This window comes from Pteropus alecto, unplaced genomic scaffold (assembly GCF_000325575.1).
Source record: "Pteropus alecto unplaced genomic scaffold, ASM32557v1 scaffold335, whole genome shotgun sequence".
Taxonomy (NCBI): domain Eukaryota; kingdom Metazoa; phylum Chordata; class Mammalia; order Chiroptera; family Pteropodidae; genus Pteropus; species Pteropus alecto.
Genome location: NW_006436757.1, coordinates 1,104,786 through 1,121,342, shown reverse-complemented (window position 1 = coordinate 1,121,342; position 16,557 = coordinate 1,104,786). Strand labels below are relative to the sequence as shown.

At 45.3% G+C, this 16,557-nt stretch overlaps 1 protein-coding gene across 1 annotated transcript in view; it reads right to left on the bottom strand.

Moving 5' to 3' along the window:
- SLC7A7 (solute carrier family 7 member 7) overlaps nucleotides 1-14,970 on the bottom strand; it is a 28,495-nt gene extending 13,525 nt beyond the window's left edge. The window contains 2 exon segments of the mRNA XM_025048006.1: nucleotides 8,965-9,507; nucleotides 14,284-14,970. Coding sequence (XP_024903774.1) covers nucleotides 8,965-9,463 — 499 coding nt within the window. The 5' untranslated portion in view covers nucleotides 9,464-9,507; nucleotides 14,284-14,970.
- Nucleotides 14,971-16,557: the final 1,587 nt, after the last annotated feature.

Sequence of the window (16,557 nt, the reverse complement as noted above, 5' to 3'; positions counted from 1 at the left end):
AGAAAAAGAAAGAGACAGGGAGCGAACCTCCGAAGAGCCTTGAGAATCAAACCAGCACAGAGCTCTACCCTCATCACTGCTGGTGAAGAGTTTGTTCCAAAGTTCACGCTGACTCCATACCAGAAAGAACCCAAGGCTCTGACTTCAGCCTGTTTGTTGCTGTGAATGTGGAAAATGAAATGAAAGCTTCCCCCGCCCCTAACTTAAAGTGGCTTTTGAAAAACCCCTCTGGGAGAGATAATTAGCTTCCAAGTATGAAGTTCAAAGGGTAAAAATCAGTTGGGGGCCCAGCATCTGGCTGTTCTACCTCATTAGCCACAAGTACATAAAGTCAGTTGTTCTGGTATCAAGAGAAGCTGCATGGGACACGTGGCCACAGCTCTCAGACAAACACACAGAGATCCGAAGTCCTTTTCACTCCACAAGCAGCTTTAGCAGACTCAGGATGAGCTGTGTGTCCTCCCCTCTGCCCAGTTCCCATAGTGGCCCTCAGCACCCCACCACCTCCCCCAGAAAGCCAAAAGCACGCAGTGCCCTTCTCGGCCAAGCTGAATCTAGAACCATGTCTTCTGTTCATTCACCCAGCTGACCCTTACTGAAGCACCTAATACATGCAAGTCACTAAGGTCAAATGTCAGAGACACAAAGACTACAGTAGACTCTTCACAGGGGCCCTGAATATGTGTTGCTGGCTGACCAATACAGTAGGCAGACTGAAGATACATTTTAATAGGAGGTTAAAAGTCCTGTTAATGAAAAGCAAAAAACTAGACCAAAAAAACTATGTCACAGGATGGACAAATGTAGGCAAGACAAGGCAGGAGCAGAACCTCACGAGACTCCTAACAGTGGGCCAAAGCATGTCAGCTCTGAAGAAAGAGCAGCTGGAAAGCTGGACTACTGGATACCTAGTTCTGATTCTGCCAAGAGAAAAGTTCCACCTCTCCTGCAAAGAGGAAAAAGAGTCTCAGCCCTCCTTTCTGATCTCAGAGCTACTATAAAATTAAAAGTAAATGTCTTATCTTTATCTTACAATTGAGAAAACTGAGGTCACTCAGGCCAGGGGCCAGCTCCAAAGCTTGTATACATTCCACCACTTCCTGTGCCTCCCTATTTAAATTCAAGGATTGTGAGACTGGGAATGGGATTATCTCCCCTGGGGTAATGGGGTTTCTGGCTGCAGAGAACTGGAGCAAGCTCAAAGAACTCTTTAAAAAAGAAGAAGAAGAAGAAGAAGAATCAGCCTCCGTATAGGCCATATGCAAACTTCTCTGGTTAGGAAAAGTAACCATTTATAGTACCCTGGACAGAATAGCAAGGTTCCTTCCGAACTCAGAACTAATGCATCTATCCATCTATCCATCCATCCATCCAACAAACATGCATTGAGCACCCACTGTGCTCCAGGCCCTGTACAGGCTCTGTGATTAAGACCAAGTCCCCAGCCTTCACAGAAAAGTGAACATGGACAACCACAAGAAAGAAAGTATGAAGTTCACTGAGAGACAACCCATCCAGGCTGGGGCAGTGAAGGGGTTGCAGGTGGGCACCAGGACCACTGTTATCTGGACTGAGTATACAGAAGCTGGTGCTGGGGTTGAGGGAGAAGAAGAAGAATTCCTGGCAGAGAGGGCAACATGTGATTACCTTGACAATGAAATCAGCAGTGAGTGAAATCACCTACATGTACAAAAAATTTTAGCTAAGCAATAATCGGTAAAAGACTTCAAGGTCTATTAGCAATGCTAGCCTATCTAAGGCTGTAGTTCATTGGTAGTTCTAAAGGAAGATTATGCCTATAAAGGGACAGCAAGCCACTCTGACGGGAACAGAATCCATATTTGCTCTCTTGAAATTGTCACCATTTAAATAAAAAAGGACAAAGTACAAATCAGTAGTTGATAGATGATCACGGGGATGGGGAGCATGGCATAGGGAATGTAGTTAGCATATTGGCTAGGTGGAAAACCAGAAGAGAGAAGGGGCAATTAGGGCGATCATTTTACAAACTATATAAATATCTAACCAATGTATTGTATACTTGAAAGAAATGGAAAATAAACAAACAAACAAACAAATAAATAAAGGATGAAAGTACGACAGAAATATAGTTCATGCCTCTATGAGGTAGCCAGCCTATTATACAGATGAGCAAACTGAGGTTTATAAATTTAACCGACCTGATTCCATGCTCTTAACCATCATGCATTGCTGTCCCCAAAGGGATGATGGAATCTTCTTCTCTGTTCAGGAGAGAGTTGATGACTTAGGGCACCCAAGCATCCGGCCTTGGAGAAGACCTTATTGTAGGGTGATAATATTTCAACCAACTTCTCCAGAAATATGCCCCCAAACCAACCGAAGGCAGGTTTAAGTCTTTCCCATAAACTCTTACTTCAATCTTGGTCCCTCCCTCTAATAACTACCCTTCTTGCCTTCAGAGTCAATGTTTCAAAAAGTACATCTACATTCCCTCCCCTTCCCTTGTCTGACACCACTCCACCACTCTACTGAAAAGACTGACAGCATTTCCCTTGATCTCCTAATTGCCAATTCCGAGTGATGTTTCATTCATATTTTACTTAACAGTTCCTCCAGACAGGCTACCCTTGGGTATACAGCCCCTTCTCTGGGCTCCCACATCCTCATACTTAACCACATTGCATTAATTCTAATGCCGTTTACATAACTGTCTCTCCCATCAGCTGTGAGCTACAAGAGGGTAGACTGAGTAACAGTCATCTTTGTATCCCCAGCACCGAGCCCTGAACTAGGCACATAGTAGACACTCAAATTTCACTGGATGAATAAACTCTGAAATCTGACTCCACCCACAATGCCCTGAGATTACCCTCTTCAAAATCACCAACGACATTCGTGTTGATAAATCCAAGCAACTCCACTCCTTATTGAGCTTGACCTCTTAGCAAATGGGACACTGTTGCTCTCCTCAAATTGCTCTCTTCCACATACCATCTCCCATTTCCTGCCTATCTCTCTAGGTGCTTCGTCTCCACCTTTTTGCAGAATATCTATCCCTCAATAGTGGTATTACTCAGAATGCTGTCTTAAGCTCTTTTCTCCTCCCTTTCTACATCTTGTCCCAAGATCATCTCATCTGCTACTGAGATTTCAATTACCATGTACACACTGATGATTCCCAAAAGTACATCATTAGCCCAACTGTCATGATTCCAGATACATATGAATATCCAACCACCTACTTACTGGACATCACCAGGCACAAACTCAACCTATCAATTTCTCTCAAACCTACTCCTTTAGAATTCTCCCTATAAGAAACTGGCCTCACCAACCACCCAGTTGCCTGCGTCAGAAATCTGGGCATCTTATCATAATCAAAAACTTCTACCCTAATCTAATCAGCATCCAAGTCTTAACCAGTCTCCTCTTCCCCAAAACATGACTCTAGTCCAAGCCACCATCATCACTCACCAGGATCATGGCAACAGCTTTGTAACTGGTCTCCCTACTTTCAGTCCTACAAACCAAAGCCAAAGTAATCTTTCTAAAAATCCACAAATTCTAAAATCTAAATCACATATGTCACTCTCCTGCTTCAAAAACCTGAAGAGTTTTTTCATTGCCTTAGGCGAAATCTACCAAACTCCTAAATATAGTTCTTGCAATAGATTGTATTTTCCAAAGATATCTCTACAATATCTCCCATCCCACATGCTTTTCATACAATGTGACTCTGACGCTCCATCAAGAGGTAAAGTCTGTGTCTCTTAAAACTGGATGGTCTTCTGTGACTGTTTCTACCTCTTGAGTACAGCAGGAGTGACACATGTGACTTCAGAAGCTAGGTCGTAAAAGGCAATGCAGCTTCCTCTTGCTTTGCTGGGACACTCATTCTTGAAGCCTTCAGTTGCTAAGTAAACAGTCTGATTGCTCTGAGGCTGCCATTATGTGAGGAAGTTCAATATAGCCCATATGGAAAGACCACATGGAAAGGCCCTGACTGGAAAAAAAAAAAGATGCCCAGCTAGTCTCCATCTTCTTCAGCAACCCCCCTGTTCCAACTCCTGCCACTATACCATCTGAAGACCATCACGAGACCCGGAGCCAGAACTGCCCCACTTTAGGTGATTTGTTTCATAACAATAATAACAAAGAGTTTATAAAGCCCTGAAAAACCTATCTTACGACCTCCATCAACCTCTGCAAGTCAACTCTCAACATTGCTTACCTTAAACTCAATACTGTAGTCCACCCCGAACTTCTTTCAGTGTCTTAAAGATGTCCTTTCTTGTCTTCAAGCTTTCGTATGTTCTGTTCTTGCTACCTGAGACGCTCCTCTTCCCTCTCTACTCTTGGTTAATTCTTCTTCACCATTCAAGTGTCACCTTAAACCTCCTTACAAAGAATTTCTAAACTCCTAGGCAAGTTCAGGTCTCTTCCTGTGGTTCCCTGTGCCTCACAAATCACAACACTCATCATAATCCATTGTAATCTTGTGTTGGGTTACCCATGTTAGACCCGCCACCGGTGTGTGCACACACATGCATGAGCACACACAAACATAACACATGCACACACATGTGTACACACCCAATGAGAGTTCCATAAAGACAATGACTGGCACTGGGAAAGTGGCAAGTGTTTCATGAATATTTGTTGAATTCTCAGTCTCCAACCCTATCTCTTTCCTGATCTCCAATGGGCACATCCACCTACTACCCTACAAATAAATTTCAAATTCAACATGATTCCATCCTCCCCTACTTGTAAATGATGTTGCTACTTACCAGTTGCTCAAACCAGAAACCTCTTCTCTTCATTCAAGGAATATTTATCGAATTTCTCTCTTTGTTTCTCTGCTGGAGACACAGTGGATCATAAGACAGGCTTGGTCCCCGTGGCACAGAACTTACAGGCTGCTGGACATTTTCCTTGTCACCTACCTCTTTCCTATACCACACATCTCATTAAGTGTCATTGGTTGTATCGATTATACCTTCTAAATCACTCTCCTATCTGTCCTTTTCTGGAGACATCATCTCCTAAATAAGCTACACCCGCACTGCCACTGCCATAGTTTGAGCTTTTATCATTTCCTGCCTAGATTGCTGCAAAAGCTTCCTAATTGGTGTCTCTGCCTCCAGTCTTGCTCTTATGTCCCCTGCTTAAAACTCTTCAATGGCTCCTCATATGCTTTAAAATAAAATCTAAATCCCCTAGGTTTGCCTCATATTCTAGCCACAACCTTCCTTTGTCCTCTCACATCCCACAATTCCCCACACACCCCACACCCTATACTTTTTCTCACCTTTGTGCTTTTACATTGCCTTTCCCTGTGCCTAAAACGTTCTTGCCCCCTACTTCATTTAACTGATATTTACTGATATTTACTGATATTTAGTTCCTAGCACACAACACACACTGTTCTAGGTGTCAGAGATTCAGCAGTGAGCAAAACAAAGTCCCTACTCTCATGATGTTTACACTCAAGAGAGAAAAACAGACAATAAACAAGTTAATAGTTAATGTCAGGTGGTGATGAGTTCTACTTTTTAAAAAAAGGTGGGAAACTGAGAGTCACCATTTTAAATAAGATAGGTCTCTGGTAAGGTAATACTTGTGCAAAGATAGGAACAGAGTGAGGTAATAAGCTCTGAACCACCTAGGGAAAAAGCCTTCCCAGCAGAAGGAACAATAATCATTCTGATTCTCTGCCCCACAAGCAATGTCTCAATTGCAAAACCCCTAAAACAGAAACAAGCAAGGCAAACTGGAGGAAAAGCAAGACAAGCAGTACAGCCAGAGCAGAGAGAGGGTGAGAGGTCTGAGATGAGTGAAAGAAGTCAGATAAAGTAGGCCTCGCAGGCCATGCTAAGTGGGTACTTCACCCTACCCCGACTCCTTTGCATCCTTCAATGTCAAGTGCAGAAATAATCTCCTGAATAAGTCGCACTCCACCCACTCCCAGCACTTAACCATACACAGTATGTTTAACTGACTATTTTTGCCCATTTCCACTACACCATAGTTCTCTTCAGCAGGGGCTCTACCATTTAGCTCCATGTTATACAGAACCACCATATTCAGTAAATTGTCAAAACATTCTTCCTTTGTTTCATCCCATACCCCACAAGCGATTCCCTGTTATTAGATTGGTTTCCCAGTGACGCCGGTACTAGGAAGCAGGTGCCTTGAGAATGAACACATGCCTTCTGGTCATTAGAAATTATACATGTACACTCATTATTGTACATTAATAAACATTACCATTTATACAACAGCCTCTTTTTTAGGTGAGAATCAGTTGGTGAGAAAAAGATCAACTTTGGGTCATGATGACCGAGGGAAGGCACTGCTCATGGAAGGGTCTCATGAGCAGCCCAGCAGAAGCCCCAGATGTCTCTTCTGACTCATCACTCAGCCCGCCTTCCCTACTTCAGATGGAGGCTCTATCACCTCCCATCTGTCCAAGTTGAATCCTTAGCATCACCACTGAGAGCTCCCACAAACCCCCACATCCAGAAGTCCTAGAAATTCCATCTTATACTACTGCTGTATCTACTCCCTCATCTCCCTTCCAAAGGTCCTGCCCACACTTCATGTGGACTCAGGTTTCAGCTCCCTAAACTGGTCTCCCTACCTTCTGCCTCTTTCCAAAACACTCTCAACATGCCCACCAGAGTTCTTCCAAGCAAATCTGATTTTACTTCCCCACTTAAAATCGATAGCTCCCCCTTCCTTTCAAGATAAAGTCTAACCTGTTTAGGCACCATATAAAACCCTCCCTAAGCTGGCCTTGGGCTATATTTCCAATCTCTGCCTCTCCCCTATCTCCTACTCCACATTCCAGTCCTACCAACTACCTGCAATTCTCTGAACAATCTGTACCTTTTGGCACCTCCACACCTTTTTCCATGCTGTTATCCCTGCGAAAAATGTCTTAGGGGACATTTTTTTCAAAATTCAGTTCAAACATTATGTTCTCTGTGACATCTTCCTAAGCTCTCCTCCCCACAAGAAGAAAGTTGTCCCGTTTGCTCCTATGGTGCCCCTGCCACCACACCTATTATATTGCATGACAATTATTTGTCAACATGTCTGTCTCCCTCCTGGACTACTTGGTTTTCTCCTTAAGGGTTATGATTAGATAGGAATATTACTGCATAGGTTGTATCTGGACAGAATGTCCTCAGAGTTCTCAGCATCTGACTTGTCCTAGGTGCTCATTAAACAATGGCTGAAGGAAGAAACTCATGAATCATATGTCCCTAAATTCTCACAATCTTGGCTACCCTCCTAACCTCTCCCAGATCTCTATGTGCTTCTGAAGTTATTAGAGATAGAACAAAGTCCCATAAGCAGCCAAGAAAGATAGTAATAATTATCATAATAATTATCAATATGTTACATTTAAGTCATGATTTCTGGTTTTCACTGAATCTGATTTCATTCATACAGTAGCCTGGAAGTAAACAGTCACTGCGACTTGCCTAAGGCCACACAGCTATTGAGCCCAGCCTCAAATAAAAGTCTGCTGCACTTTTCACTTTACCAGAGTTGTCTCAAATATATGCCATAAATCCATGCACAAAACTCTGTCTTCTATTCACTGGGGATCTCTGCAGACTAATCATCACTGCGATTACTTTGCACGTATTCGTACAGGGGTGTACATGTGTGCGTGGACGTGGGTGTACAAGAGTTGGAGTACATCTCTATTCCCAAATTAGAAGCAGTAAATTAAAAAAAGGTGACTGATGGAGGTGACATGATGCCAGAATCATGGAATGACATCTGAAAGAGATGACAGAGATTGAAATCATAAAAGAATAAAACCTGATGAACTGAAGTCAGGCCAGCAGTCTGAGGCCAATGAAGAAGCAAACATTCATCTCTACCCTGGTGGCCTGAGAAGGCCTCATAATCATACAAGAATAGAGACATGCGATAGTAACCCCAAGTCACCAAAAGAAATATCACATTATTAGACAAGCAGATACATCGTTGGTTTTAAAGAGATTTCAACAAAGATGGTTGAAATAAGAAAATTCCGGTGTTTAAGGGGATGCAGCCACTTAGAAATTTTACTTAGAATAATCCTTACTCTACACAAAATGTGACTAAATACCCACATTCAAGGGGCCCCCAAAATTGATAGATCCTAAAATTAGTTTCACCAGTAAGTCAACCTACCAGATCATCTTTAACAGTTTTCAGAATCTAGCCCACAGTGGAAACTCATGCATACGCAAAAAGATATGTAAGATTGAAAAACTGGAAACAACTTAAATGGCCATTAACAGTAGACTGATTAGTTAAATAAACAATATCCTTAAAATTAACTTGGAATAACATGAAGTATTTTTTTAAGTAGATCTATAATAGAAAAGAATGTCACTGATAAATAGTAGAGAAAAAGCAAACGATAGAATTTTATGTATACTATGCTCCCATTTTTGTAAAAAGAACAAAACTACATCTCCTGAAGGAGCAAGAAAAAAATCAGGAAGAGCACACAAACTGCTAACGATGCTTACCATGAGAAGCTGGGTGAAGGCAAAAAAAAATTTTCTATACATTGATACCGTTCAAATTTTCACACAAGGCATATATTAATTAAAAAAAAAAAAAAAGTCTATGGCCATGCCACCCTGAACAAGCCGGATCCCGCCTGATCTCGGAAGCTAAGAAGAGTCAGACCTGGTTAGTACTCAGATGGGAGACTACCTAGGAAGGTCAGATGCTGTAGGCATAAAAAAAATAAATAAATAAGGGATTGTAAACTGACAAGGTCCTTGCAATCTGTAAGGTCAACCAAGGATTGCCTCACCTAAAAACATAAAATAAAATAATTTTTTAAAAAAGCATTTGTCAGAGGCATGCATTCCTTTCCATCTCCTTCTTACTGGCTGACTGGATTCACATGTGGGCCTCTGCCCTGGCGCTCCACCCAACATCTCCTGCCCCAGCCCCACTTACAGATACAGGCAGCAGCCAGGAGGCGGCCAGCAGCATAGGGAGCGAAGCAGCTAGGGAAAATGGGCTGTACCATGTAGTTGGCAAAGGTGATGGCGATTATGGCCTGGCTGGTGGGCTCAATGATGAGGAGAGAGGTCCAGAGTCGGATGAAGGCAAGGAGCCCCCCGAAGGCCTCGAGGATATAGGCATAGCTGGCCCCAGACTTCTTAATGGTGGTGCCCAGTTCCGCATAACAAAGGGCTCCAAAGACAGAGAAGAGGCCCCCCACAGCCCAGATGACCAGGGAGAGGCCAAAGGAGGCACTGTACATGAGCACGCCCTTGGGGGACACAAAGATGCCTGAGCCAATCATGTTCCCCACAATCAGGCACACCCCATTCAGCAATGAGATCTCCTTCTTCAGCTTCACCTGCTCGGGCCCTGAGCAGGTCTTCTCATCCAATGGGGTGGCATCCCCAACGTGCTGGGAGGCCACTTCATACTTAATGCCGTCAACCATGGCGGAGGAGAAGAAAGACTTCACCAGCTTTCTGGCATTGCCCTCTAAGAAAGAATGATGGAGATATATATCAGGTGGTTGGCAATTGCATAGAACCCTCTCCCATCCACCATGTCAGAGAACTCTCTCTTGCCTTCCACCTCCCATTAACCTCTTCTTCTCATACTGGCTCAACAAAACAACCCAAACTTGAATTTTTAAGGAAAGGCACTCATCCCCAGAGAGAAAGCATCTGTCTCTCATTGTGAGGATGGTGCTGCCTACCTGATTTACAAAATAGAAAAATAAACCATGGTTCTATCTAAGCCTGCTGTGATAAGGGACAGGAGGATTAGGCAATCTGGCAGTTCCCAGGTGTAACTATGATTTGAGCTGGCATTTTTCAGCCTTACTCCAAAAAAGTCCATCTTCCCTCCAGTTTCAGGCTCACCTGTCTGTCACCTGTGCTGAGATGCAACCGGAGAAACGAACCTTACAAGCAAATAATCTGTGGGTTCTCCTCACAACACTGCTCTTTTTCCCCAAGGACACTAGCTAGCTCTGGCAAACTTAAAGACTTCAGAGATCTCTTGCTGGAAACCCACAATCATTCCCCTACTCAGGCAGCATCCCTTAACAACCCTTAGGTGAAGTCTTCAGTTCTAGCAAAGGCCCCAGCAGCCCCACTCCACCTTGAAAGAAGACAGGCTATTCTCTTTTCATTGCTTCTCCTTTCCCAGTCTCTAGCGTTCCAGAACTCCTGCCACCAAATCCTTCACATCGGCATAGTTGTATCACCCAAAAAGTATGAATGAGAGAAGCGTGATCCAAATGTATAGCCTAACCTAGAAATGTTTGCAGTCAGCTGATGACCACTACCCAAATAGGACTTGTTGCTGGACAGACAGCACCCAAAGCTGAGGCCAAGAAACAGCTGAAGAGGGGCAGCTGATGCTGGGCACCGCAGAGCAGGAGACAGCTGAGAGAAAGACAAGCGAGGCTCGCCAAGCGGATGGAGAGATATCAGTGCTTAGAGGCACTGGGAGAAGAAGTGATTGGACACTGCGCAGCAACAAAAGGGGGTACGGGCAAGTGAATAGGGCTGAAGGAGAGGGTGGGAAGCACACTCACTACCTGGCCAAGAGTGTAAGCAGGCTCTTGCGATGGCAGCAGCCAGCGGAGGTCAAAGAGCTGTGTTCTGACGGCTCCTCCTTCTCAGCCAGCAGTAAAAAAGAATGGCTAGGAAAGTGCTTATGAATTTAAGTTAAATCAAGAAGTCAGGAAGGGCGGAGGGGGTGAGGGCGGGGGAGAGGAGTATTAAGCAACTATCTGGGTCCAAGGTTCACTAGCCCTTCACCTCCGCAAAAAGGGCAGCTAGGAGCTCTGGGCTCAGCACTTTCTGTGATAAGAAGGTGCTCCCTCAGGGATCTCCTTTGACAGAAGACAGAAGAAAGGACCATCAGGTTGGTGCCGCTCTGCAGCCCAGGGCAAATTGTCCCAGAGCAAATTAGCCCTGTTCCAAGACAGGGCAGTAGCTAAGAAAGAATGCATAGCCCTCTCTCCTAGTCTTTCAGGCTCCACCCTAGGCTACTTCTCTCTCTTCTCAAACAAGAAAGGCAGGAGAATTGCACAATGTGACACGAATGGTTGTTCACAAGCTGAGATTAGAGGAAATGTGAGTGCAACCCGTGCATCTCGTGATTGACCGTCCTAAGAGAACTCTGCACACTTCCTCACACACATTGAGGGGTGGTTGCCCCTAAACTTGGTCCATTACCCCAAGGCTGAGCCTCAAGCTATTTCCAAGGAAACAAGGTCAAGAAATGACACTCAAAACTCTGGCTGCATCCCCATCCACGTGTGACCTTTCATCCTCAAGAAAACATACTAGGATCTTTGGGGTAAGCATAATTCCTATAAACACTGTTCCCAAATACAAGTTTACTCCGATTTCCTAAAAATATGAGGAAATAAGATTTCACTGAGCTATCCTGGACAAGCCCAGAACAGAAAGAAGTTGAATATTTTTTGGAAATCACAGATTATTCCACCTTTACAGTCTATTTAAATCTGGTATTTTGAGTCCTTGTACTGAAAGACATACACTCTATCCATTCTGAAATCCAACTATCTGTCCCTTCTCACACCCTTTCTAAACAAACCTCTTTGGTTATTCTAAAACCACAGAATGAAGATCTAAAAACCCTAGGGGGCCTTATCTGTACTGTACACCATCCCATCCTAGCCCCTTAAACTCTTTTTTTCACGGAGAGAGGGATCCATGTGTTGGCCTTCTCAGAGAAAATGCTTCTCCTAAGCCACCCTCACAAATGTCTGAAATCTGTGGATGAAAAAAGAGATTCTATGGAAAGTAACCTCACAGGGTAATCTGATCATAAATTCCTAACAGGGCAGGTCATGATGGGTAGTCATGCCCCAGGCATATAACTTCTTTGGTCAAAGGTTTATCTTCAACTTAAGCAAGCCCTGTAAGATGTTTCTGTGCATGTAGGTGCCCTTCAGGGGCCTCCTTCTAAGAGATGATCACCCTCAAGAGAGCACTTAATCTTAACCTGTAATCTGATCCCTGCCTTGCTTTCTCCCACCTCCGTGTAATCTTCCTAAGGTCCCCTCTTTAATTTCAAATGCATAAAAGAAACCGGGTTTATCTTCAACTTAAGCAAGCCCTGTAAGATGTTTCTGTGCATGTAGGTGCCCTTCAGGGGCCTCCTTCTAAGAGATGATCACCCTCAAGAGAGCACTTAATCTTAACCTGTAATCTGATCCCTGCCTTGCTTTCTCCCACCTCCGTGTAATCTTCCTAAGGTCCCCTCTTTAATTTCAAATGCATAAAAGAAACTGTAAAACTGTTATTCTCGGGAGCATTTGAGATCTTCCTCCCCAGAATATGTTGTCAGTTTGTCTCAAACTCATAATAATTCTCATTGAGATCTTGCTCCCCAGAATATGTTGTCAGTTTGTCTCAAATAAACTCATAATAATTCTCTACAGGTTTGGACCATTCTTAAGTCAACAAATCCATCCAAAGGAGACTTCTTTTCTTCCAGCTCCCCCCTAAATGCTCCTAAATATAATAATAATAGCTGTCATTAATTGAACACTTAGCCAGGCCAAACACATTGCTAAGCACCTAAATGCTTTATTAAGTCCTCCCTGCAGCCCCTTAAGGCAGGTGCTAAGTCCCATGTCAGAGTGCCAAACTAATGAGGGCACTAGCTAGGCTAGTCAAGAGAGCCCAAGCTCTTAACTGGCACTGTGCTACACCCCAACCTTCCCACCCCCTCCAACCTACCCAGCCTCTAGGACTTCTTCAGATGCTTCCCTAATCAATTAACTGGGGGAGGGTGTGATTAAATTAAAAAGGAAAGCCTCTGCCCTCCTTCAGCCAGAAGCCTAGACTATCCAACAAAGTCCATCTCCTTCCTGGTTGCTCCTCCCCTTTCTCATCCTTTTGCAGGCAATGACAAGTCCTCTTGGCAGCACTGCAATTGCTAGGGTGCCCACTTCTAAAGCAAACAAGACACGCGGAAATACATCATCACGCCTGCCCTTTTAAGACCAAATTCACTGGCACCGAGGGGTGGGCATGTGTCCTAATGGGACGTTAAAAAAAAAAGGGGAATGAAGGAGGGATAAAGGAAGGAGACCGTGTGAGGGAAAGCGGGGAGAGAAGAGTGTCAGGTTTAGTTCCCGGTTAGTAGTATCTGAAAAGTGAAGTCCCAGTCCTGGAATCTAGGGACAGAAACCCAAACTCTGGCAAACAGCATACCCTAGCGGCCTGACCAGGAAGGGCTAAGGGTAGAACCTCCTTCCTAGCCTACTCTTCACTTGGCCCACACAAACGGGGTAGGGGGCGGTCCTTCACAGAAAAGATAGCCCCTCTTTTCTCAATCACTACCTAGCACCAGAACCATGGGCAGAAAGGCACCATCTTTGGCAGCTCCCATTCCTCCCTGAGACTCTAGCTCATGGGTTAAAGCTTCCACCAGTCAGGCAGCGTGGGACAGGCAGGACCTCTTCTAAAGGGTTCTTCTGCCCCAGGCTTTACAAAAGAACTCTGCAGAGTCTGGAACCCTATGAAATGTCAATGTTCCTGATACACAGCATCCTTTGTCTCCTTCCCCTGTCTGAAGTGCATTCAGGACCTAGTGATTACAGGACAACACACTCATCCTATAGCCTGTAGGAGAAGTTTCAGATTCAGGGGTTCAGGAAATGCAGGCAGCAGGGCCCCCAGCATGCCTTGCCTGGCACAGCAGCCAGTGGAGCCCCTCGCCCTGACCCTACCCATGAATGGCAACACCAAAAGACACTTCCTCCCGGAACCAGCACACAGTTCAGGGTCTTGGCTCATCTGTCAAGCTCAGGGAGCTAGATGTGAACAGACACTTTCTCCCCCAGAGACCCTATGCCCTGCCTTTCTAACTCCAACTAGTCTGTGCTACCTCCCCTAACAACAGCAACAGAAAACAGATAAACTCTGGTACAGCTAGATTGCCCCATCACCCTAAGCTGGAAGCTCAGCTCCTCCCTCCTCAGTTCTCCATTTGGTTTTCTATATTCCACTGTGGCTATGACCGTCCCTTAAAAAAAAAAAAAAAGAGTGAAACAAAAAAGAAATTGTTTACTTCTGTGGCCAGGTCTACCACTTAGGTAGGGCTGAAATCTCTGGGCAGAGGGCTCTGCCTAGGGAAGGCCAGGGTTGGGACCAGGAAATAAGAGGCTCTTGGGTCTCTATTCAGTCAGTTTTCAGGATTCTCATTCCATCCTCCTCCTGCACTTCCCCTCGCACCCGTTGTCCCCCGTCTCCCACCTCTTACCTGTCCAGAGACCTTTGGGCAGGTTCAAGGAGGAGGGGCTACCAGCACGCTGGGGGAAGGGGGAGGGGAAGGTGCTAGGAAGGGGCACCGTGGTATGGCTGGAGCTGCAGCAGCTGTTGACTCTGAGAAGCAGAAAAGGCAGAGGGTGACGGACCGAAATGGAAAACAGGAAAACACATGTGTGACTCTGGCCGGCAGCGGGGAGGAGCTAGGAGGACGGGCTGGAGCTGGGACGCAGAGGACCTCATGCCTGCCCGCCTCTAGGCACCTTCTCCACTCTGAATCTCGGCTCCTCCTCTTCCCTACCTCAGCCCCTGGACTTCCTTGTTGCCCTACATTTACTGAGCACTGGAGCTCTCCCAGCGACTTACTGTGCCCTCCGGATGCCCTTTACAAATTCCCCTCCCCCCTCCTCCTCCCCGCATTGCATTTCCTGTGCATCTCCCACGCGATGAATACTGTCCTTTGGTCCCGCAGAGGGTATAGGATCCATAGACCTCTGCGGTCCCATCCCAAGAATCTCAGTGCCATTTCAGCACCTTTGCAAAGCAATGCATGCCAAGGAAGGCCAATTATAGGGGTACAGTCCAGCGCACAGCCAAACACTAAGCAAGCTCACTCACAGCTCCGTTCTTGACTGGTTTCAGGTGATGTGAATGTTGCCAAGAAAGGCCAGCCAAGGGGGTCTGAGCAAGCCCTGGCACAGGGCTAATGAGTTGGCACCCCTTTGAACTAGAATTATTTAAATACCTGTTGAATGTTTATTTAACGAAAGTGGGGAAATATTTTCTCAGAATAAAAACTGCTAGCCTTTTTTTCTATTCAAAATTAGAAGTTATTACATGAATTCACTGCATACAACTCTCTGAAGCAGACAACTTCTCCGTAGGGATATTAAACCATTTAAATGTGGATAGAGCATAAATCTCTCTTAGGGAGCGGCACTTTATAGTGCATGGTGCATTCTCAGGATTCCAGCTGTGACTGCTGCCTTTAGGAAACTAAATGCCAGTCACAGGGCTAGACCATGCAACTTATACCTCTACCTGTGTGTTGCAAGATTACTCTGGAGGCAGGAGGTCCAGGAAGTAATTGTTAAGGATCTCTCAGTGGATAGGAGCCAACCTATAGTTCACCAAGAGACATAGACAGAAGTCAGAGTTCACTGCCACCAAATGTCTGAATTACTCCAAGAATAATTTAGTGCCCTTTTAGACCCAGGCTGCTTGCTGCCCAGCTGGCCTGCCCCTTAATCTACTCGGGTCAAGTCCAAACTTTAAAGAGGGAAGTCTTAGGAAGTCTAAAGCTGACCTTCAGCTCTGGCCCTTGCTCTCTCTCACTCCACTCCAGCCACACTGGCCTCCCTGCTGTTGCTGCACAAACATGCTCCCAACCAAGACCTTTTGCAATTGTTGTTGCCTCTGCCTAAACAATCTTCCCTGAGATGTTTCATTTTTCCATTCAGGTCTGTGCTTAAACATCACCCTATCAGAGGCCTTCCTGAGGAGTCTCTGAAGAAGCAACTTGTAAGTTTTCTTCAATGGCAGTCACTACCACCGGGAGTTCCTTTGTTAGTTGTCACCTCCCGCACTAGAATGCAAGCACCACCAGAGCTTTATTCACCCTTATAGCCAGTACAGGGTACATACAGACAGTCAAGAAATGTTTGCTGGAAGAGTAAATGAATGAATGAACAATTCTATTCCCCCTAAACTGATTTCCCAGCTGACTGGGATCTAGGAATGTCCTTGAACTTGCCCTTCAGGCCCACCTATGCTGCTGCTGTTCTGGCTCCTAAACAAGAAGTATTTGGAGATATTCTTTTTGACAGTTATGGGTTGAAGGGAAGGGGAGGATATAATTTTCAGTCTTACTGGGAGGGCCAGAACGGTTTAAAACAGATTTTTTTGTTTCATTAATGGGAAAACAAACAAAAGGCCCTCATCTAACGTGCTTTCCACTTTCAGGAAAGCTCTCGGTGCTCGGTCCCACACCCAAGCTCAGGTGACCCGTCTGGATGCGGCGAAAGCAAAGTGCGACCGCCGCGAAGCGGTGAAAGTGCAGAGGAGAAGGCGGAGGGAGGCGAGCGCTCAAGTTCACGCAAACGCAGGTGGGTTCCAGAAGAGTGGAACCGCTTGAGCGTGAACTCTTCCAAGAATCCCATCCCGGGTTCCCCACCCTCAGCTGTCTCTGCCATTCCCGGAGGGCCTCGACCCCTTCCCACACCCCCACCGCGCCCACCCAGCGGGCTCGCCACGCTTCACCTTTGCCCCC